Source organism: Malaclemys terrapin, chromosome 19 (genome assembly GCF_027887155.1).
Source record: "Malaclemys terrapin pileata isolate rMalTer1 chromosome 19, rMalTer1.hap1, whole genome shotgun sequence".
NCBI classification, from domain to species: domain Eukaryota; kingdom Metazoa; phylum Chordata; order Testudines; family Emydidae; genus Malaclemys; species Malaclemys terrapin.
Window position 1 is genome coordinate 15367002 of NC_071523.1, and position 24112 is coordinate 15391113.

Below are 24112 nucleotides of genomic sequence, written 5' to 3' on the forward strand. Positions count from 1 at the left end.
GAGTCAAGACTGCCAGTCATCTAGGATATTGCATGGCAGTTTTGTTATGTGAAGGAAAATCTACTAGGGATTAGGATGAAACCACCAAACTTACTTGCAATTGTGTTTGGGAATTAGTTCTCCAGAGAGGACAGGCTAATGCACTAAAGGATCCGGCCAGGATCTAATCCCATTGCCAGTGTAGATCTAAAAGCAGGGCTCACTGGAGTTCAAGTGTAGTGAAGTGCAACTCCTTCGAAGAAACTTAGCTCACAAAAGGGAAGAACCAATCTCTCAAAAGACACCACACAGCACTGTGGCTGTACTCACCTGCAGGAGAGTCTGGAGGGGGCACGTCAGCGATGGTTGACGAGAGAGAAAAGAAGAAAAAAAGGGCACATTACTTAACATTACTCTAATGATCAAGTGCAAAATCAATCCCCAGCGAAGCTTCGCAAGGCTTAGCAACCATGTTTTCCAGATCCACTGGCAGGCTCAGAATTATCCATGCAATTTCTGTGCCCCTCCAAATCTTGTATTTCTGCATGCAAGCAGTAGCTGCATACCAGGGTCAGCTAGCCAAACATCTCAATGCCTGATGTGCATGGCAAATCTGACACTGCGGGCTCATGGGAATGTGTGTGTGTAGTTCTAGGTTTTCAAACTGAGAAGACAGCACTATGGCTGCTTTCTAAACTTGTTCCTGAATGTCCAGCAATAGCACAAGGGAACAGCATTTTAATTGGTCTTCCACAGCTGTACAGAGTGACGAATTAGATGCTGTCAGTGCGGCAACTGGTATGTACTCTGCAACAGGCCATATTAGAATCTGTGTCAGCAAAGGAGGGGACGTCGGGGCCGGACACCTGGGTTATCCCTTACCATTTACAAGCATTGCAATGGGATCTTTAATTTCTGCCAAAGAAGACTTCAGTTTAGCATCTCATCCCTGATCATGCAGACCTACACCCTTCCCCTATTACTGCACTGGGAGTTCGTTATCCAGCTCTGGAGGTTAGCTTTGAATCAGTTTGTGGGCCCAGAGTCAAGATCTCATTCAACTGCAACACCCAGAGCCCCACCCTCAGCTGCTGGACAGCTCCCCTGAAGCAAATAGAGGTATATCAATTTAACCAGCAGAGGGTTTACCCCCTATCCCCAAGACTCCAGTTGTGAAACTCTGGATTTGGTGTCAACGGAAGCAGAATGTGGCACACCTTTGTCACTAGGTGTCATGCCAAGGCAGGGTAGTGACATACTGGCTTCACTGGCCGAATGGATTGACTCCAGTGGAGCAGATTTGGGCTCCGCATCTTTTTAAGTGCCTGGTGCACGTGAATCCTTTCCAGTCAGTCCTGTTCCGGGACGGTGAGAAACGCAACATGCCTCTCTATGCAGAGCCTGGACTCTGCTTTGGCAGCGAAATGCTGGAATCCATCTCCTCCTCCCCAGCGGCCGCCGTCAGACGACCAAACTGCCCTCTCCCGTCCCGGCCTGTCAATCCACTTCCTCGCCCATGAGTACAAAATCAATATTGGGCTTTGCCTGGGTCTCAGCTGGGCACTTCCTTTCAGACATCCACAGGACATGCCAGCTAAGCAACCTACTTTGGCCCCAGGGAGGAGAGATTTAAGCAGACTCCACTGACCTCCCTCCCGCAACTCAGCAAGATTCTTAGTGTTAATATTCCATGGGAAACTGCAGCTGTGTCATACAAAAAGATCCTAAGGTGTTTCTACAAGGAGCCAGTAGCCCTGCTAGCTGGGGATGGCCCAAATTCCATATCTGCCCTGTTTCTCATGTTCCCCGCACTTTGACACAGGTAACACAGGTGGCATAATTGTTTCTGAAGCCAGGCCCCATAGGACTGTGCTCTTAGCATAGCTTAGAAGCTAAAGAAGGATCATCCGAGGGAGATGTCCAAGGAAAACACAGGAAGTGGTGTTGGTAATTCACTCTTCCCTCTTCATCAGTACTGAACCACTGCTCCCACAGAGATCTAAGGGGATCTACACTGCGTGACATGGGCCGTTGATCCAGCCACAGGAATTCTTTCCTTTGGCTTCTTAGTAGATGAAGGGATGTCAGCTTACTCATCATCTACATCGCTTTTGTTATGTGAATTTTTTTTCTTTTCCATTGGGAAAAATGGTTCGTATAACTGGTCATGCGTAAGATTAGTGGCGGTAAAATCAAGGTTCTACTGGAGCACCAAAATTTCCCCCAAAAGATTCTTCTTTCACTGGTGAAATTACCCACCCCACAGCTGCCTTCTTGATGGAGAAGGAAAATCTATTCTTTGGACTCATCGGAGAGGAGGCTGCCTTTAAGTAATAATGGTCACGGCACAGGGCATATTCCAGGGGTTAGTAACTGGCTGGTGCCATCTAGTATTTAGAGCCAGAGGGATCAAGAGACTTGAGAGCCTGGGAAGTAGACATCTCTTCAGGAGTACCATGGGCCATGGTCATTATTGCGATTATAAACCAGGCAGGAGACAATCAAGTGAAAACACTATTAACAATTCCTTTGTTACGGGCAAACAACTTGCAGACGAGGGAAAAAGTGTTTGTGACTAAATCATGGTGAAAAAGAAATCAGGCCTAATTTATTTGATGGATATTCTTTGACCACCTATAGAACAGGGAAAGTTTATTTACGAATAAGTGATTCGACAAGGAAGGGATAAAATTCCTTGGATAAACTCTTGGGGGCTGAGGCTCAAGGCTTGTCCAACAGCCCTGTAGTTCAGACTGCAGGGTGTGACCTGCTGCACACACCAAAGGGCTGCATTGTAACTCCCCTCCCTGCCCGTAGACGGTGCTAGTGTGAACTAAAATGTACCAAGTTCATGTTAACATAGCGCCAGCCCGAGCCCAGACGTATACACAGTGCAAGCCCAAGACTGGAGACCGGGGCTCTGAGACTCGCTCCAGGTTTCTGCTTGCCGTGTCGACGCACCCTCGGTGCATGACCTTGGGAAAGTCACTTCACCTCTCTGTATTTCAGGTTTCCTAGCTTCAGAATTGGATGACTAGTACTGATGTCTCAGAGAGACTTTGTCAGGAGTAACTTATTAATGTTTGTGAAGTCCTTGGAGATCCTCAGACAGAGGGTGCTAGGAAAGGGCAGAATGTGACTCCTTAAAGAAGAAAAAGGATCCTTCTTTATATCTAATAATGCCCATGCTGAAGGGACATCCATCCATCCCCATATGTACCCCTCAGTCTGCTCACCTACCCATCCCCAGACATTATCTATCTATCTATCTAATCATGTAGCGAAAGGCAGTTTGGTCTCTCCACCACCTGTACCTATCTATTGGAGCTCAGTTTAAATAGCTTTGTTCTGCCCCTGCGGGGAGGGCCGCAGGGCTCTCTGATCAGAAAACAGGCAGGGCCTCTTGTACCCTGGTAGCTGGGAATTCATTCTGTGGGAGGGAAGAGCGATGTGGGGAAGACAGGAGCATTTCCCAGCTCCCTCCACTTCTCCTCACAACCCATTAACCTAACTCGGGGTGGGGGGGGGTGATCTCCATGTGAATGAAGAAACGGCCCTTCGGCCAGCAGAGCCCCCAGGGAACAAATGGCTCCATCCATCTGCTGGCTGAGTTAAAAGGGGGCGCTGACCATCTGGTGGAGCTGGGCAGTCAGGCGTGCTGCTGCCGCCTCCTGGGGAAAGGTGGAGGGGAAGCTGGCTGGACAGATGTGAGAGCAGACAGACAAGTTTCGGGAGGGATGTGCTGCCACCATAGCAGCTGCAGACGCTGGGGCTCGCCAGACGCTTTGTCCGGCTTGTGAGGGCAGGGATGGGAGAAGGGAAAAGGGAGGGAATGGACGAGACGAGGGAGGGAGAATGGGAGAGTCGCTGGGCTGCTCTAACTGCTTCCCAAGCCAAACCTGGCTTCCCAGAGCAATGTCCTGGCCTTACATGACACTGTTTTCATGTATGGACTCATGACAATAACATGCTCTGGGAACAGCCCCCTATGTGCGAGAACCTCAAAGGGCTTCACAGGCATTAACCAGTTAAGCCTCATAACCACCTAGGGAGGCAGAAAAGCATCACACGGGGGGGAAACTGAGGTCCGAGGAGGTTTAATATTTGCCCAGGAGATAGAGTGGGCCCAGAACCCAGGAGTCCTGACTCCTGATCACTCCGGCTCTAGACACTAGACGGCACTCCCATTCTGTAAACCAGAATAGTGCTAGCTGAGACGGGACTCCCCGGCAGCTGCATCCAAACCCAGCTCCGGCAAACGACGGCGGAAAGGTTTCACTGCCGCATGGCGTGTAACCCAGCTGCAGGGCCATTACAGTCCCACCGCTAGCTTCTCCCACAGCAGTCCCCTTGCTGGGAGGCTGAGGTGCTGCTAACCACTCAGCTCTCCTGGCTAATGGAGAGGGATGTCCTCTCATGCCAGCCCGCAGCCCCCTGGGACTCACCCTCTGCTGTATCAGTGCATGCTTGTGCTCCATCTCCCTCTTCTCCACGGCCGAGTCGATCACCAGCTGGTCCAGCTGAAGACAGAGAGGAGAAAACCCGAGGGAAAATTCAGCGAGATGGTTCCCATTACTGTGCCCCCAGCCATCTCTCCTGCCTCTGGGCTCACGCCAGTCTTGCCAATGGCCTACGTCCTGGGGAGGGATGCGAGTTTCCCCGGGTCCAGTGAGGCTGCGTTTGGGTGGACGCTGCGGGCTGGTGTGGCAGCTAGCTTTCCACCGCTGGGACCTCCTCCCAGAGCTTGGGATTTGGGGTGATGCTTTGTCACCGCCCTGGTTACCGGGAGCTCCTTAGACCAAAGCACAGAGACTATCCTGAGGCACATCGCTATGAGCTTTCTGCACGGCCTGGGCATGCCCACCACCCTGTGAACTCCCAACTCCTTCCCCAGCATGCACTGGGCTCAGTATAAGACCAGGGCTAGAATCTGGTCAGGAATCTGGAGGGAATGTCTCCCGCCCAGGCCCTAAACTTCGGCAAGAAAGATGCAATGCAAAAAACAAACAACCCAGGATGCCTTGTGTCTGGGAGGGCTGCCCAGCCCCAGATGGACCGTAGGAGTTCTTGCTTGGTCCAGTGAGCAGGAGATGCCCAGGAAGAACCAACTTGTCTAATTATGGCTGAGTTCCCGAATCCCCATGCCGGCCATGTTCCTGGCAAAGGCAGGTTCTGGAACATTCCCGTCCTGATGCTCAAGGCTTTCATGGCAAAGGGATCACCACAGGGAAATGGCAAACAGATCCCCTCACCCCAACCCCTCACCTCAGTGGCCAGCTTCTTCATGTAGGGATCAAGTTCATGAAGGAGACTGTAGCCCTGCTGGAAAAACGTGTACTGGGCGTGCATGAAGGACAGCATCTGGGGATGGGAAACAAGGCACACGGTCAGAACAGGAGCGGAGCCATTGGGAGGGGAGGGCACTCATACACCCCAGTAGACTATCAGCCTCAGTGCTGGCCTAAGAAAACAGCCTGAGCAGACACAATCCTCTCTAAAAGAGTTCTCTCGGACCCCCTCCCTCTGCCAGGGCCAAATGAATCCCCCGCGTCACTCCAATACCTTCTGTTGGGTGACACCGCGGACAGCGCTAGCCTGGGGGAGCTCTCCTCCATGCTGCTGATGGCGAAGGAGCGACCCACCTCACAGAACAACATGCTCTTGTGATTGACCAGGCCCTGGGTTGGGACTCGGGAGAGCTAGGTTCTATTTCTGGCTCTGCCACTGGCTCCTTGTCTGACCCTGGACACGTCACTCGATTTCTCTCTGCCTCTGTAAAATGGGAATAAGAATACGGCTCTACCTCTGAGGGGTGCTCTGAGGCCACACGCACCATCGAGGTGCTCATATGCTATGGGGATGGTGGCCATATATGAACGTAGGTAGAGCCTATCGTTTCTAGACCGTGCAAATCTTCTTCTCAGGCCCAGCTACATCACCTCTCTCTGCAGACATCAACACATCCTCTTTTCCCACCTTCTCTCTCTCTTCCTCTGTGCCCCCCCCATTCCTCCTGCCTCTAATCTTACTAAGCTTGCAGGTATCCCCCCCCATCCCTCCCCACATAGCGACTGTCTTTTCCACCGTGTCACTGTCACTCCTCTCTGACAGCCCTCGCCCTTCCAGAGCGCCGAGGGATTGTTTGTTTCTTTGTGGTGCACTATTGTTCCAGAACCCCGCAGCCCACACTGGCCTTCCTGCCTGCGTCTCAGTGCTGGGGACGTGTGTGGAGGTGTATCCGCCTGGGCGAAATGGAACATGCAGCACTGCAGTGTACTAAGTCTGGGGACAGCAGGGAAAATCGAATGGCGCCCTTACCGCGTCCAATATTTCAAACTTCTTCTTGGCTTGGAGGACATTGATCTGTAAGGGAATCAAGACAAGAAACTCAGCAGCGGCAGCCCAGGGGCTAGACATAGCAAGCAGCACCCATTGCAACAACCCTAAGCAGGCAGCGGCAGTTGGCGTCTGACGGGCCCACTCGGAGATGTAGAGATTTCTGGGGAAGGGCCAGTGTGTACAAATTAAAGTCCCTGGGTAAAATTTTCAGACGTAGGCTGCTAAGGGACATAGGTGCATTTGAAGATGCTGCCCCCTTTGTGTTACTGCAGATCATCGGACTAGCTAGGCTGGCCCCAGGAGACTGTTCAGTACTTGGTGCCCGTGATGTCGATGCACATTTAAAATCTGGTGGGCCACTGCTTTGCTTCCTCCTGGCAGCTAGATCGAGTGGTGTCAGTGCAGCAGGTGTTGGCTCAGCTGGCCAAGTAACCAGCACCCACGGTGCCGGCACTGGGACCTTGTTCCTAAAATAACACATTGTGATTTACACAGGAAACCAGATCAGTGACTTTAGCGCTCAGGAAGGGCACCAGCCGCCTGACGGCCCTGGAAAGCAAAGTTATCGTCAGAGCACAGGCAGCTGCTGTGCAAACTTCCCCTGCGCGGCCCCCAGTCTGATCCCCTGTGATGTGTGGTCACCTCGAAGGATGAAAGAAGGGGCCTTCAGTCACATTCAGTCCTTAGACGAGCACCATATGTCCATGGTCAGAGAAGCACGACAGCACCATCTAGTGAGGCTGGGAGGGTCTTGTTCTGAAATGTATTCTGCAGCGGTTGTAATGCCCCTCTGCAAAACACAGGCAGCGTTGGTGCTAAAGCACCTCGGTTCTTGTGCTCCTTCCGCAGGTGCTGAGCCGTGCGGTTCGAAAGCACATTCCAACATCTCTCAGCCTGCTACGTGCTACTCTGACCAGGAAAATCCCAGCTTTAATCCCTGTTATAAAAGACAGGGCACGATGCAGCAGGTCCCTGTGCTGTCCTTTTATTTCTGGAGACCTGCCATATGTCACCAATACAGAGAGTTTGGTGGGCTCTCATCTTAATCCCCAATTAATTGAATTGCAAAATCACAGCACCTTTTGAAGCAATAAGCAGCTTTTGCCCAGGAAAGGCACAAGGACCAGAATAGTAGAGGATGCTTGGTGAACCGGCTGCAAGGTAAAGCCACCCTAGTAGCTGTGTCTAGCTCTATTAGTGAGCACTAGTGGTTCACGAGATAACGGATGCCAAAATCAGGTGGGCGAGACTGTGGCAAAGCTGTTTGGTTGGTGAACCAGTGAAAAACGCGCTCAGGACCAGTAAATTCTTGTCAGCTCAGGTCATGGACCACAGGTCAGGAGATGAAAAATGCTTCTGAGATTTATAAAACATTAAAGGGAAATGAAAAGTCAGAGGCTGCAGAAGAGAGAGTGATGCCTTAAAAATAAAAAATGAATAGCCTGCAGTTACATAATACCTTTCCATGGATCCCATGAGCAAGTCTGGGAAGCTTTACAAGTGCTGTAATTAGCACTAAAGAGCCTGTCAAATGTAGCAGAAGATTTCTATGGGGCTTCAGCTGTCAGTGTCACGAACAATATGTTACCATGACAGCTGCAAAACAGGTCCCGGTGTGTTAGTATCTCATTTATAAATGTGGCACCAATTAGCTCCAACGATGCTGCACTTGGAGTAGCTGAGACTAGAGTTGAGAGAAAGTTACAGCAAACGCTTTCCTGGATCAGGGACCGAGGGCTCTGTTCTCCCCCATTTTCCGAGCTGTGCTGGGCGGAGGGGATGGCGTGTGTCTGTGTTTGGCAGAACCTGCCTCCCGATTCTTCCTCAGCCATGTCCCATCTTCTGCTACAGCTATCCAGAGGGCTTTATACCAGCGAGTATCATGTAGAAGAACTCAGCTCAGAAACATCCCCAGCCTGCCCCACAACCTTCCCCCTCCTCCCTTCCACAGCCGAATGGGGATAGCGGATGGATGGGAGCCAAATAGAGGGTTCCACTCCACAAGGGGAACTCCATGGCCATTTACAATCAGAATCCAGCCTCTATGCACCGCCTGAGGAATGCAAAGGTGCCGGATCACACGGGAGAATCTGGTCCTAAATTGCAATTCTCTGGGTCTGAGCCCCTTTTGGACTCTTTTTTTGTTGTTGTTGCAAATATTCATAAAAGCAAAGTTCCTTCATGCAAATTTCGGGCCTGTGACCAAAGTCTGTGTCGTGATGAATGGAAATTAGTTTTGGGTGGAAGCGGGAGGGACAGGCTTCCTGCTTGTCCAGGGCTGCCGGTCCAGGAAATGAGCGCTGTGTCTTTGCAGCTCTGGTCTGGTGTTGGCAGAAGTACCAGGCCGTAAGGAGGAAGATATGCCAGTCGTGGCCTTGCTAGGACAGTTTCCTGGCATCTGCATGAGGCCAAAAGGTGTCTTTTTGCCAGAACTCTTTCTCCCACTGTGGAGGCTTCTGTTAATTGTTTGGGCTTATCTAGACAACCAGCCACTAGATGGCATGCCTAGGCCACACAAATGCATACTGGTAAAAACAAATTAATCTGGCAGTTAAAAAATGCCCAGTTACTTCAAGTAACTGATTCGTGCAATCCAATTTTGGGGGCGTGCGTGAGGGGGAGGGACTTTGGCAGATTTGCACAGTAGTTAACTAATTTAACTCCAACTTTCCTTGATCATCTCACTGACAGATATTTGGCTGCTGTGCTAAGTCAGAGAGCTGAGAAGCAGGAATCTGCTTTTCCCCAAGGCTCATCGCATCCTTGGGCAAGGTGAGAGGCACATTAGCAAAAAAATGCTGGGCCAGAGTCTGCATTATAGGCCAACCCCTTTATGTCATCTGAGCAAGACTCCTCTTGTTTCCGAGACCTTTGAAATAGGGAAGGGGAATTGTGTGAAGGGGACAGAGATTTGTAAAACTGCTGCACTTCGGATGCAGATTTAAATTGTGTCAAGGGCCCCTAGCGTGTCCACATAAATAAGTAAAATACCAAGCCTTTCCCATCTCTAACATCTCTGAGCCTAAAGACATGCAAAGAGATCCTGCCCCAGTTCCTCTGTCTGTGTCTTTTTGGGTGCATGGCTTTCGATCATCCCCCACCCAGCAGGGCTAGCAGAGAAATCCCACTGGATTGGCCTATGGCATTAGTGGAGCTTTCTACCTTTGTCAGCATTGGATATTGGCCTACAACACAGAAACTTCTTTCCCTAGTGACCTTGCCAGCAACCAGAGCTGAATTTATCTTTAAATCCCAGAAGCCAAAGAGCTACAATCCCTCAAGGTTAGCAAAGCACCCATGACTTACAAATTAAAGGGACAGCGTCCCCTTTCCACCCACTGCTGATTCTCAGCAATCAGTAGGATGTGACATCATAGACTATCTCGTGATAAGACAGAAGGTGCTGGCAGATGGTCCCAATTTGGTGCTGCAGGGAACGAGGGCTAGTGGAGTGACACATGGATCAATATTTGCACTGAATTTGTTCAGTTATTAAACCCATTGCCTGGAAGGAGGAACCTGAAGTCAGCTAATAAAATCTGCAAATGATACAACAAAAGCTTTGGCGGAGGGCAAGGGGTAATTATGGGGGCAAAATCCATGTTCTTTGAGGAGACTGTAATGCTAAAAGGAGCTTCAATCAAGGGAATTGGTTGAATTTTTCTTTATGAGAAATGATTGTGACATTTACCATTTCAGCTAGGGTGTGGTTTTTCAAGCAATGTGTATACACACATGTGTGTGCATGCACAAAGGTATATGCAAACACGCACACATGTGCCCAGAGGTTTTCCTTAAGGAAACTCTCTGTAGGAGGAATGGGCTGTGACTCACAATCAGAACATGGGGGAGAAAAGCACTCAGAGGCATTATCTGGCTTTCTTACTTTGGCTGATTGCACAATGCCATCTTCTAAGCCCTACTGGAGAGATCTGCAGATCAGAGAGGCAGAGACTTCTGAGAAAAACCGGCTCTCCCTTAGGCGTTGTCTATCCTGGGAATTTGCCAAGCAGTCGATGTCAGTTAGAGAGATAGCAACCCCACCAGTGGAACTTACCCCACCTTCAAGCAGGGGTCAAGTAGGCATTTGATATGGACAGGCTGGGGTATGCCAAGTAAAGGGGTGGTCAGGGCAGATCTGGGATCTAGGGCAAATTGTGGCTTTCCTGGTTATCCTTGGGATTGCAGCAGCCTGGCTACCCCACGGCTGAAATTGGGGCAAACCTTCAGTACAGAAATGGCCTTTTGTTCCAGGTCTGCTCCAAACACCTTTGACCGGGTCTCGCCATTGGCTTTTAAGAACTTCCCAGGGATTCTCTGCCATGTGAGGCAGCAGGTTAAGTGCTGGATAATTTCACAGTCCGATGCCATTTAAAACCCAGATGTCAGATCCTCCTTACTCACCTCCACCCACCCACTGGCTCCTCTACTCTCGGCTGATGGATAATCAGCATTTATCCTGGGCTCACCTGTTTCTATGACAGGACAACTGGATGGAGCTGGTAGGCCAGAACCTCACCTGTAACACGTAGTCCAGGGCCAGGTGTCGGAAGCACTTCCTGGTGATGGTCAAAGTGCCTGTCGCTTCCTCCACCTCGTGGGGCTTGTGCCGCGGGGCCTGCGCGTTCTTCACCAGAGAGATCTCCATGTCCTCGCGCACCTTGTCAAACTGTTTCTTCGTCTCCTTGAACTTCCGGACATCACTGGAACCCAAAGGGGATGACCACCATTACAGGGCAGCCAGGACCACCAGGGAATCAGCATTGGAACGCAGCAGGGATCCCGGTGGCGTATGATCTCTCTAATGGCCAGACCCTGACCTCACACTGTATTCAGTGACCCCACTCAGCTCTGCCAAATCTGGGGCTGGAAGGAATTTCCCCCCAGCTCAGATTGGCAGGGACCTGGGGAGAGGTGGGAGGGGCACTGTGGCATGGGGCCTGGTTTGCCTGCTAGGATTATCTGGGCATCTCTCTTCTAATCCATTCTTTGGCACTGAAGGGGTCTCCTGTTCTGTGCCTGTGGCACACAGTTTAGTCTCCTGAGGACTGAAATGTTGAGGTCTAACTAAAGTCTTTGCGCTTTATATAGGAGTATCTGGATGAAATGTAATGGCCAGTGATAGACAGGAGGTCTCACTCATGGTCCCGTCTGGCCTTAAAGCTCCATGAAACGATGAATCAGAATCTGACCCAAAACATCTCCCTCTGGATGCAAAGAATGGCCCCTTCAAAACAGTTAGAGGCGTCCCCAAGGCGTCCTCCAGCAACCCGCACAATCCTAACGATGCTCTCCAGCTGCCTTGCAATGAGACTGGGATGTTTCATAACATGCACTATAAGAAACAGTCAAATTATATGTCACCAAACATACTGTACTGGAGCCTATGAAAATACCACAAATCAGCCGGTTCTCATGTTTAAAATTCACTGCCGAGCCAAGTGCACTTTGCCCATTGGCATGTCTCTTCTGACCTGCCTGCAAGTTGGGTTTGTTGATTTGAAGTGTTAGACTTAGAAGTTTCATTTTTTCCATCTTTTTTGTACTCTTGTAACCGGCACATTTATTTGTTTAGTGTGCCAGATGGGAGATATTGGACCCATAAAGGGTGGAGAGGAAACAAAGTGACTCACCCAAGGTCAGACAGCAAATCAGTGGCAGAGCCAGTAATTCGCACCCAAGTTTTCTAAGTTCTGTTCCAGTCCAGTACCCTTTGTACTGGACCACCCTACCTCCTGCTGGGCACAGGGCAAGCTCACTACCTTGTGTTCAAGTACTTCCGTGTCCTGACACATCTCAGGTATGGCATTACCCAGCATAGTTCACGTTGAAATGCTGGCTTGTTTACAATAATTACACACATTAGATGCTTACACAAATGCATTTGTGTTTCAATGCCCTGCAAACACCGGAATCACTTTACCCATCGCTGAAATACAGTCACTTCTGAGATGGGAAACGGCCCCTGTTCCACACTGCTCAGCAACACAAGCCTTTAGGCCAGGAGGGGAAGGAAAATACTATAACCAGCAGAAACTGCCCTCATTTGGATTTTGGTTCCTGCCAAAAGTACCAAGGGGCCTTAAAAACACCTTCAGCTTGAAATCTAGTCAATTAAATAAAAATAGTTACATAGTGACCACCCTTGCCCCTGCAGCCTTACCCCCACCCCGACAACATTTATAAACTTTTCCTAATTCTCGAAAAGTCATCCCCCACCCTTGCTTTAAGAAAGACAGACATAAAAACCAGGAGAAACTGACTGCATATACAGGGGAAACAGGGAAGTCTCCTCCAGACTGGAGCTACAGTCTATGAGCAGAGGAGAACTGCTGAGGAAGAGCAGAAGCGCCAGCAGCATAAATCTCGCAACAGCAGCATGTCCGCTGTTAATCAAGTAACCCATAGCGCCACAGACTGTTCAAAGCTCAAACTGGCCTGAGCAGCCACACACGTGTTCACAGAAACCAAACCAATCAGTGAGGACATGGTCATCTTCGAACTCCAAGGATGGACAGCAACAGGGCCTCAACTTCACTCTTCTCTGCCCCTCACGTTGGAAGGGCTCACGGTGACACCCACGCACAAACACGGCCTGCGCCCGTCCCCTCTCGCTCTGTGACACGTAAACACGCGCGCGCACGCTCCTCTGTTGAATTTCAAGTGCCACAAACTTCACCATGAAAACAATCCCTTCCTGAGCTTAAAAATATCCCCTCGGCCTCTATTATTACCCCTGCTGGGCTCTGGCCAGTGGGCTTGGCGTGGCTAAGTGGCACGGGATCTCACCAGCCCAACAGCTGGCGTCAGGCTTTCTACTCAGCTATTATTATGGCTGCCAACAAGCTCCCTCCTGAGCCAATGCTAAAAATGAATGGCGTGGCTTCCGCTTCCCCCCCTCCTCCCCAGGATGCTTAGCAAAGGAGAGAGGGAGGGGAGAGTGGCCGCTGTCTCTTTACCCCGCCCTCACCCACCTGAACAGGTAATAAGCCACATGGACTCTGAGGTTCCAGCTACAGACTTCCAAGTGGCCCGGCAGAGGGTGGAGGAGTTGGACCCATTTGGCATGAGAGCTGTGGCAGCCGGAGACGGGCTGCTGGCATTGCACGGAGCGGGGCCTGGCAGGAGAGGAAGCATTTCTCAGGGCTTTTTGAGTCGGGAGTGGGGAAATCAGGTGATTTTTCCGAATTTGCAGCAAGGGTGTCATCTGCCAGGCAACCCATAGCCGGCCTTCTGAAGAGCTACTGGCCCTTCAACGTCTGTGCACATTAGAAAGGGGTAGGAGTCCATGGGAGGGTGTACAGGAGGGGCACGCTAGAGCCTAGAGCCTGTAGGTAATCAAGGAGGCCTTGCCTTGCCCCACCGCACCCCAGGGCTGGGCTATTTAAAGAGGAACAGGAAACAGAGCAGGAGAGAGGAGCAGAAGCTCTGCAGGCTGCAATGGGCAGGGTGTCTTGCTCAGGCTGAAGAAAACCAGCCAGCGACGTGCTTTGCTGGAGTTTAAGTTGGGGAGCTCTGAACCAGGGTCCTGATGAACCATCTATTGTCATCACTCCTGTCCTGAAACCTTATTAAAAGGGGACATGCTCTTTGGTGAGTGTGTGTTGGCGTCTCCTTGACCCAGGCTGTTAAAGCGAACTGATTGCTGCCCCAATTGGGGGGAATTAAGAGGTGGCACACCCTCAGCACCACACCAGGCAGGTAAGGGGGTCTGTGGGGGTGGCCCAAGCCTTTACAGAGAAGTGGAACCGGAGATGGTCTTTCAGCTGGTGAGCTCACAGATGGCTGGTGTTTTGCCCTCTTATTTACTTCCCAGAAACCCCTGATTCTCTTGCCAGCCCTGTCTTGGGACAATATTTCTGTTCAGCTGAGGCTTCTTGCAGCCCCTGACTACGTAACAGTGTGCCCCTTCCACCGCTTCCTTCCCAGCATCAGATCACACACGAGGCTGGATCCACTCCGCTCCCGCTAGGAGGCTATTGATGAGGAGAGAAGGGTGAAATCTCTGGCCTGCAGAGCCAAAATATGAGGTCGGGGATGGTGGAGGGCCACAGAAGGTCATTCCCTTTCCTAGCACATCACAAGGCTTTTGACAAACTAAGGCTAAGTCCAACTTAGCAAGGTCTCTCCGGGGGACATGGCGTGTGGGGAGATGAGACGGGCTAAGGTTTGGGTGACGGGACTGAAAGCATTTCACCTCTCGGTACACGGCTGCACCGCAGCTGGAGCGAGCCTTCCAGCCCATGGACGCAGACATGCTCTAGCGCCGCTTGAGCTAGTGTGCTAAAATTGGCAGTGTGGACGTTGCAGGCTGGGCTCACCACTCGAGTACGGATGCAGGGCAGTGGGCCGGAACATACTCAGGTGGTTAGCCCACGTCACAATGTTCACACGGCTATTTTTAGCACTGCTTGAGCTGGCCTGTGTCTGTCTACCTGGGTTGGGGGGCACGCTCCCTGCTGCAATGTAAACATACCCTAGGTCGGTGGCTCTCAACCAGGGGTACGTGCACCCCTGGGGGTACGCAGAGGTCTTCCTAGGGGGACATGAACTCATCTAGATATTTGCCTAGTTTAGTGTTTCTGAACCCAGGAGTCACGGGACAGGTTTGGGGGGGATCACAAGTGCAGGGCCAGCAGTAATAAAAAACTCTCCTCTCGTCCCAAGGGCTGGCCCCTCCATGTGGAGACGGAGGCACATGAGTGGGGCAGGACTCGCCCTGCCACTGTCCATGCTGAGCCTGACCCCTGGATAAACAGAGGCTCCATGGCTGTCAAGCCAGCCCCGAATGCAATCACACAGCAATGTCAAAGGGTGAGAAGGGCTAGCTGCAGGCTGTGTATAAAACTCTACATTGCAGAGCTGCCGTCGCTTCCTTTTCACAGCCAGGACACTGCCGACGTGGTCCTGGGGGGTTCTTTAAAATGATCCCAACCACAGAACCAATTTCAGATAAACAATAGCAATTTGAAGATCAAAACACCGAAGCCTGTGACGGTGGGGCGGGGGGGGTCTGATGGGCGCAACAAAGGGAGAATAAAACACAAATACGCTGATGCGGTGACAGCCCCAAAATGAAGGTGAAATTCCCCCTTCCGGCTGCCAGGATTTAAGCAGATTAAATCTGAGCTCATCAGAGAAATGATTAGACGGAGATGGGGGAGGGGGAGTGCTTGGGAGGGGGGACAACTGTGGGTCGTCCCCCACACCCAACCACCCACAGCTGCTGATGGATTCGCACTCAATTACCCGTTCCCATGGAAACCAGCTCCCGCTTAGCTGAAGGCTGCCATTGCCTCGCTGACCTATATTCAGCTGATTTGGGATCTCACGCTGCACTTGGTACCTGCTCGTGGGCTGTGCGGGCACTGGGGGGGGGGCAGAGGGAAACAGCCTACACGGGCAGAAGAGATTCTGTTTCCCCCACCCAAGGGAAAGAGCAGGTTGAGATAGACCTGAGCTAAGATGCGGGCTCTCCACATCCTGATCATTCCCAGCCCTGATTCTCCTCTACTTCGCACCAGCTGTGTGGCCGAATGACAACGTATCCTCTGTCACCCACACGGGCTGTTTTACACCCGCTTTGCACAGGTGTAAAGGAACGAGGCAGCCGGGCCTCAGACTGACGAATAAGAACACGTGGCCATGTGGCATCGGGGGGAAGAGAGGGGGTTTACGTTCCATTTTATAAGGGCCGGGGGATGGCTGACTCCAAATCTTACCCAGCTTGGGGTTAGGAGTCAGGCTTGGATTCGACGGTGCCAGTGTCCTCACGAGATTTCCAACGATACTGGCGCAAGGATTGCATGGCTGGGTGATCTCTCCTACGAGAAGCCTGCTTCCTCCGCAGGCAGAAAGAGCCCTTCCCCCCTACCTGCAAAGTTTATGTGCAACAGACGTCTACAGGCTCCGCTTACTGCCTCAGACACACCAAAGGTGTCCTGGGAGGTGGGGTTTGATTTGGGGGGATACGGGTGCCCGGTGAGAAGCTTAGAATTTAATGAGACTGCAGGATTCTGAAGTGAAGCCCTTGGGGGAAGAAGTGCCTGCCTGGATTTTGACAGACAGCTGGGCACTGACCTATGCTTTAAAAGCCATATCAACCTAGATGACGGACTAAGCAGATTCTGTACCTCATCCAGTCGGGGTGACAGCAGCGATCAAACCAGGCTTGGCTCAAAGGGCTTCCTACCGGGGGAGGGGGGGGTGTCAGACCCGTGCTGCACGGATCTGGATTTTTGGGGGGTGTTTGAACTGGGGGGGTTTGGTGTGCCCCAGTGTGCTGATAGGAGTCAGCTTGTAAAGTGTGTATATGGAACTGAACTTTCACACGGTTTGGGGATGCTCAGATCTGGGGGTTTGTTTCATGTCCAGCTTTAAATTTGAAACTCAGGAGGGCCTGGATTGCACCCAGAACTAGGAGCTCCCCCATGACAGAATGTGGAGATGACAGGACAACAGCAGCGGGGGTCACCCCATCCCATTGCTGGGTTCATAGTTCCCTTCCCTTGGATGTGTCCTTCACTCCAATCAGCGCCTTGAATATATACATAGCCAGTGCACTGCAATCCTGTTTTCACCACAGACACAAGAGGGTCCGTAGTTCATCAGGGAGCCTCAGCGGGGACCCAATCGACTAGTACTCACTCTTTCACAAAGTTGTGCAGCTGTTGCCGGACCGACCTCTGGGCTTGGTCAAAAAGGATCTAAGATAAAAGGAAAAAATAACAAGAAAAGATGAAACCGTGAAACTTTCCCCAAGGCGAGGCCGAAGCGCAGCACTGGGAGGGTTATCTGGCCTGGCCTGGCCTGACAATGTCATACTTTACAAAGCTATGGGGAAGATCTGAGCTCAACTCCTCTTGGAATCCAGGCCGAGCCCAAAGGCTTAGGGATCTCCTCTGTCCTATGGGGGAGGTGGGTTTGATTCCCAGCCCTGCTCCACTGACCCAGTGCTCCATGCAAGGGATCTGTGCACACTCCCCACCCTAAGAACAATGGAGAAGTGGCTGGCATGGGAGTGAGTGCTTTACAGTGACTGATGCTAATGTGGAATGTGAGAACACGTCCTTCCCAAAGCTGTCTGGCCGACTCCCCTGTTTATCCCAAGGTTCTGGATGTCCAATGTAACCTTTGGGGAAGCGGGGTTGCACTGCACAGACACATATATATCTCCATCAGATCTTGTGCTGCCGTGCCTGGGCAGTGAGATGGGCAGGTGGCATCCTCACCAGAAAAGACAACAGGGCTGACCATGAACATGGAAATAGATTTTAGATGAAAAAAGTTGATTCACATTCCAGGGATCCTAAGTATGTCTGTGTAGAAGGGGGGGGGGGGAGCAGGGCATTACTCCCGTGGACTGGCAAAGTGCCCATTACTTGGTGCTACCACAATCAATTCTGGTTTATGTCACACGTTTTTTCCACCCATGCGGCCGTCAGCATAAAAGGCTCCTGGATGGTAGCTCCCATGATCTGCAGAGGGTCACTACAAGCTCCCAAGAGAGTGTGCCTTGTAACAGCCTGTGCCTCCCTAGCTTGTATTTCCGACTGCGCCTCTCCCATTTGTCGAGTTCCTCACTGTGTCAGCAGGGAGCACTGTCCCCTCAAACTGCACCCAGTGGTTTCAATTTCAGCAATGGGAAAGGGGTGCTGGTCTCTGAAGTAAGGCACATGCAGTAAACCACACGTCACCCCTTGCTTCTTCTTTAAGCACAAGCCGACTGTGCTGGCCAGGAGAGAGCCCCTGGAAGCAGCATAACCACAAGTATAGAAGGAGAAAGGAAGAACTTGCTCCTATCAATCATTTAAACCTCACTCCCCAACACTGGTCCCAGCAGCTGCTCCACACCCATCATATCTCTTGTGCATCCAAAATCTCCCCTCCTTGTTCTGGTCTCTTTTCTCCAAGCGATACTGTCCCAGCAGGGCGAGGTCCGCCTGTCTGCTCCCCAGGCCCCATGGGAACACTGCCGTGATGATGAATAAGCCTTTGCATTTCAGACGTGCCTTTCGATGATGCAGCACTTTGACTAATTGAGGCCAGATGGACAGAGGCTCCCTGGTGACACCCAGAGGCCCTGCAGATGTGGAGACGGGCGGGGCTTGCAGAGTGGAGATGGGCCTAACAGCAAATGATCCCCCGATATAACATTGTTCATCGGTTCCTCCTGGGACCCTGGCTCTCCCCCTCCAAACCATGCCCACTGTGGGAATCTGCAGACAGAAGAAAGCTTGTTTCATTTACTGTCTGCACCCCCACCCAGAGGCCTGGATCCTGCCCTGGAAAGAGAACCACTCTATGGCAAAGGGGGAATTCAGTATCTACGTCCCATTCAGCCCTTGGACTTTCTGCTGACTCTGCCAATTGTGGAGGTGGTTTTTGTGCCAGGGACATCTGTGCCCTGGGAACTGGGCTGAGACCCACTAAACTCGTGCCGTGCCATTTGCCATCAGCCCACTGATCCTGTGCCTGAGCCTTTCCAGGTGTGGTTACCTATGGCCCTTCTCTATGATGTGGATTCCTTCCTTAAGAATCCTGCCGTCCTGCTCAAGGGCTGTGCGCTGTAAAACGCCTTGTGTAGAGCTGCCATTGAGAAGTGAGACAAGGGCCCCTTACTTCAACCAGCTTGGTAAACAGACCAGAGCACATCAATGTCTCTTTGTTTCTTGTAATCAGCCTCTGTCTCTATCCATGTTCTGCCTTTTGCCTTATCCTTAGATTGTCAGCTCTTTGGGGCGGGGACTGTCTTTCCGTTCTGTGTTTGTACAGCGCCTAGCACCATAGGGGCCTGGTCCATGACTGGGGAGCCAAGATGCTACTGCCATACTAATCCTACATGGACTGGGAACCCTCCGGTCCTGTTTTTACTTTCTGCCCTAAACTGCTGATTCACCCCCTGTTCCTGGAAGCATATAGGCCGTTCATGCTTATTTCCTTCTGAGGAGACAGTCACCAGAGGCTGCATTTTAAATACTTTCCTTTGGCCGTGTAAGTGATTTCCAAAAGATCCACACCGTTTTCACTGGGGTCTGATTCAGCCCCAAGAGTAAGTTCAGAGGAATGTTCTCAGCCATTGCGTATGTGAAGCTCCCACAAGGCTCTGGCAGGGCAGCTGGCTCGGGCTAATCATGTTTTTAACTCACCGCTTGTAAAAGCACCTTTTCCTGATTTGCTTTGGTTTTCTGCCCCTTGCGGCTGCCCTGCCCACCTGGGTTTCAAGCATGATGCTCCGGGGCATCATATCCTGCCCCGGCAATGGCCATTTCTCCCTTCCTTATCAGATGGCCTTTCACACCTTGCTGTACAAATCACCAGAAGAACTGGTAGGGCAGATGCAACGGGCTGGTCTCTGGCTTGTCCACTCAGGAACCCAGCTCTGAGAGGATGGAGCAGTCCTTCTAACTCAGGCCACCCATAGCCACCTTCACACCCAACACAGATGGCACTGCAGAAGGTAGCAGCTTGGCTGGAGGATAAGATCATGGTCCTTAGGGATCTAATCACCAGCTCTGATATGCCTCCATCCTTCAGAAATGCCGCTTCAAAGCCTGGCCAGGGGTGGGGGGGGCACACTTTCATCCTTTTTAGGCAAATAAATTGAGTTCAATACAGTGGGACCTTCAGAAAGCCCATGACTGGTGTCAAGATAAATATCTATGCAAATGGCTAGAACTCAGGACCTATCCACTCTGAGTCACCCTGATGCTCTCTGCAAACTGTTTGAGATGAGTGATGCTACCTACATGAAAATAATAATATACAAGACAATAATACCTCGCTCTTAGCAACTTTCGATCTGAAAGTGCTTTGCAGCAGAGGTCAGTATCATTATCCCCATATTATAGATGGGGAGACGGAGGCACAGAGAGATGATGTGACTTGCTCATGGTCACCCAGCAGCAGAGCCAGCATTTGAACCCAGGTGTCCTGAGTACTAGCCCAGTGTCCTATTTCAGAGGTTATACTGAGTCAAGTAATCGCCTGTAAAACCTCTCCAAAGGGCCAGTTAGAGATGAAGGGAGAGGTTTTCAAAAGGGGCCTAATGGGTTTAGGAACATGCAGCTGATTGGCATTTTAAAGTGGGGTTTGTGCTCCTAATTCCCTTAGTCTGTCAGTGAAAAACAGACAAAACACTGTGCCAACTCTGATAGGTTTGCTTAAGGGAATCGTTTTTACCATGTCAGCCCATTGAAATGGAATTTGAATTCATTACACTACACAGTATTAGACTCATAAACCAGTATCTCCAAAGTTTTTGGTTGGATACATGCAGCGCAGTGACTGTGGAAGCAACAGCAGCAGTTTCCAACATCTAGCCATCTGTCTATTTCTCTCCCTCCCTCCCTATACTACTAAGAGAGGGAATGACGGCCAGGGCACTGCGGGAGACGTCCCTTACACTTTTTGACAGTGCTGTGGGATTTTACCGGAAGCTGCCGATGACAGGCAGAGGTGATCACGGTGGAACATCTCCACTGCAGCTTGGTGCCCATTAGGAGTGAAGTGAATTGTGCCCTTGATTACGGCATGACCTGCTACTGGAAGGCCTAAAGCATTATGGGTAATAGATTTCAGCAGCAGCGTTGGCTGGATCCTCAAATACATTCATTATGCAGATGACTGCGGCCAAGGACAAAGCAAGAGGAATGCCAGAGTCTAGCTGAATACAAACGGTCAAGAAAGGCCTCTAAATATGAACAGATGCAAACGAGGGTGGCGGAGGGTGGGAGGGGGGACCCAGACCACCCAGCTCACCAGTGTAAATTATTTGCTGCTTTTGGCATCAGTCTGCCCTCTTGGAACACTCTCCAAAAGCCACTGGCCTACAACTTTTTCCAAAAAGCGGCTCCCTGAGTGATGTTTACATGTTGACCGTGCCTCCCTAGGCTTGTAACGCTGTCCAGCGGAAGGCAAAGAGCAACAAAGCCATCTGGTTTCCACCTGCACCCACATCTGGAGTGTTTCCATTATTGGCTTCCACCATGAGGACGTTTGCTTAAGTCAAGGGAAGGGAAAGGCCACTTCATTCGGCTGGCCCCAGGCAGCCTGGAGGGACAAGCGGCTCGAGTTCCAGCATGGGGCAGATTTGAGTGGATAGCGTCAGACTTGGTGGCTGAGGGATGGAGCGTCTAGACTGATGAACAGGACTAACCCCCAGGCAGTGCATTAAAAGAAGCAAGCGTGTGTCTAATGAGGGTTACTCAGGGCAAATCTACACTTAAAAGCGCTGCATCGGCACAACTGTGCTGCTGTTGCATTTTAATGAAGATGCTCTAAGCCAATGGGAGAGAGCTTCTCCCGTCGGCGTAGCTCATCCACCTCGGCGAGAGACCAGCGCTCTCCCGCCGATGCAGCGCTGTCTACACCAGCGCTCAGACCAGTATCACTATGTCGCTCAGAGGAGTGGACTGTTCACACCCCAGAATGACATATGTCGAAGTAATTTTGTAGTGTAGACCAGGGCTTAGAGTTCAGGTCAACAGAATGGGATCCTAGGCTGTCCTCACTGTTTTGGTTTGGGTGTCCTGCCCCTGCATTTAGGTAGTGACTAGGATTGCTGTGCACGCTGAGGCCTGGTTAGGGACATGGCCTCTGCCACTGGGAAGAGAAATGTCCCTCTGCTGTTATGGCATCGCTCTGGGGTGGATTCTGGGAAATGGATACTTGTTGTTTCCCACTAGAGCAGCCTGATGCATCTGGCCCATCACCATGTGCTGTAGGAAACTACTCAGAGCCCCATCAGCTCTGTGGGGAGCAAGCAGCTTGGAGGAATTCTCCTTTTCCATCCTTTAGATATTTCTCTCTCTTCATGCAGTGATCACCGAAGAGAACAGCCCAGGTGTATGTGGGGAGGGAGAGTGGGGGTCTTTTCTTTTTCTTATATATAATTTAATCCAAGATTAACACTTTTCATGAGTAGATTTAAGTGGAAATAAGGGCAGGCTGGCATAATGCAAGGGGCACACCCACCTCTGCTCAGACCTTCACTCCTGACTTGCAGCCTGCTCCCTCCCACCCACTATTCCAGTCCTGAGCCCCACACAGCCCTGCCAATGCCCCTCACTCCTGGCCTGAGCAGAGACTACCAGTTGTTTCGATGGGTTTACATAAGAATGGCCCGACTGGGTCAGCCCAAAGGTCCATCTAGCCCAGTAGCCTTCTTCCATCAGTGGCCAGTGCCAGGTGCCCCAGAGGGAATGAACAGAACAGGTCATCATCAAGTGATCCATCCCCTGTCACCCATTCCCAGCTTCTGACAAACAGAGACTAGGGACACCATCCCTGCCCATCCTGGCTAATAGCCATTGATGGACCCTATCCTCCATGAATTTGTGATGTGGACTGACCACTAAACCCCTTTCTAATTAAGACAGGGGGTTGCACCCTGAGCTCTGATGATGAGAAGTTACTGCACTCACCTCATCCCAAATCCTGTGTTGGAATTCACGCCATGGCACTGGGATGAGCATCTCGGCCACTATTGCTTGGGAACTTACATGAGCACATGTAGTGAGGAGGATTGGTTCATGTCTCCTCTGTAAGACGCAGTGATCAGGTAGAAGGTCTGTACGGAGACAGCTCTACTTTCAACCTTCTCCGTGGGACACCTGATGATAGATGGGCATTTCAAGCCTGCCAAATCTCAGCTGAGCAACAAGAGATGCCTGCTTTGACTCCAGTTCTTCTCGTATTGCTCTTTTATTAATTTTGCCAGCTGAGACCCTCTGCCAGAAGCTGTCTAAATGGCTCCTCCATTTAATTTTCAAAATCAAATAAACAGATTAAATCAAAAGGGATATTATGAGCTTGATTTTTAAATATGGAATTGTTCCCTGCCTCGTTCTGGCTTCCGCCGGCATGCTTGGAACGCATCATTCGGGCTAAGATTTTCCAGATTCTGTGTTACCCACTCTTTCTCCTAGCCACTGGGATTTCAGCCTGACTCACGTGTTCTAGTGCTGCATGAGTGACGAGGGTCAGCAAGAGAAGGGGAAGGGGAGCAAATATGTTTCTTACCCTTCAGGAGTAGATCCTAAATATCACAAAATGGACTAACATAGGCAGTGTTCTTTGTATGCTACATAAATGCACATTGTATTGAAACGAACAAGCCCCATGAATCTGGGGTGAAATCCTGCATTGGCGTCAATGGGAGTTTTGTCATTGACTTCAGTGCGACCAGGATTTCACCCTGGAAGCAGCAAGACTGGGTCAGCAAACACAGAATGCATGGTTACTTGGAGGCCTACAGCCTCCATGGAAAGGATCCCTGTTGCTAAGATATTGCCCTGCCAGTACACTAGCTGGAAGGATTGTTCTGTACTGAGAAAGGGAAACTAACACTGATTTTTAGGCAAAGCAGAAGTTGAGCAGAAGTAAGTGTCTGCCAATCACTCAAGAGAATCACTCTGCTCATCCCTAAAATGCAGCCACTTCTGGAGTGGAACATTATAGCTGTTTAAGAGCACATAGTAACGCTGCACTACCTACATGATAGGAACTGAAAAGTAATGCATCTAACAGAAGAGACCGGGGTATTTACGGAGGCACAATGGAATATCTGAGTAGGAATTGGGGCAGTGCATTGGGTTGACCATCCCTGCTCAAAGTGTCTTGTGATCTTTAGTGTCCAAAAGCAATCCGAAGTTTAGTTTTATGTTCTGTCGAAAAGACAGTACCTCCTGCAGTGCAGCACAGCACTTCCCGAGTCTGAGCCAGCTGCCACTGGGGTCAATAGAAAGATTCCCGCTGACTTCAGTGAGAATTGGAATAGATGCCCTACCAACCC

General features: G+C 50.9%; 1 protein-coding gene across 1 annotated transcript in view; it reads right to left on the minus strand.

The window, feature by feature from the left end:
- Positions 1 to 24112, minus strand: part of ACAP3 (ArfGAP with coiled-coil, ankyrin repeat and PH domains 3) — a 153622-nt gene that overhangs the window by 37441 nt on the left and 92069 nt on the right. Inside the window, exons 5-10 of the mRNA XM_054009321.1 lie at positions 16966 to 17024; positions 10838 to 11021; positions 6298 to 6342; positions 5245 to 5340; positions 4425 to 4499; positions 310 to 321 (exon numbers count right to left, since the gene is read on the minus strand). Coding sequence (XP_053865296.1) covers positions 310 to 321; positions 4425 to 4499; positions 5245 to 5340; positions 6298 to 6342; positions 10838 to 11021; positions 16966 to 17024 — 471 coding nt within the window. The remainder of the gene's footprint in view (positions 1 to 309; positions 322 to 4424; positions 4500 to 5244; positions 5341 to 6297; positions 6343 to 10837; positions 11022 to 16965; positions 17025 to 24112) is intronic.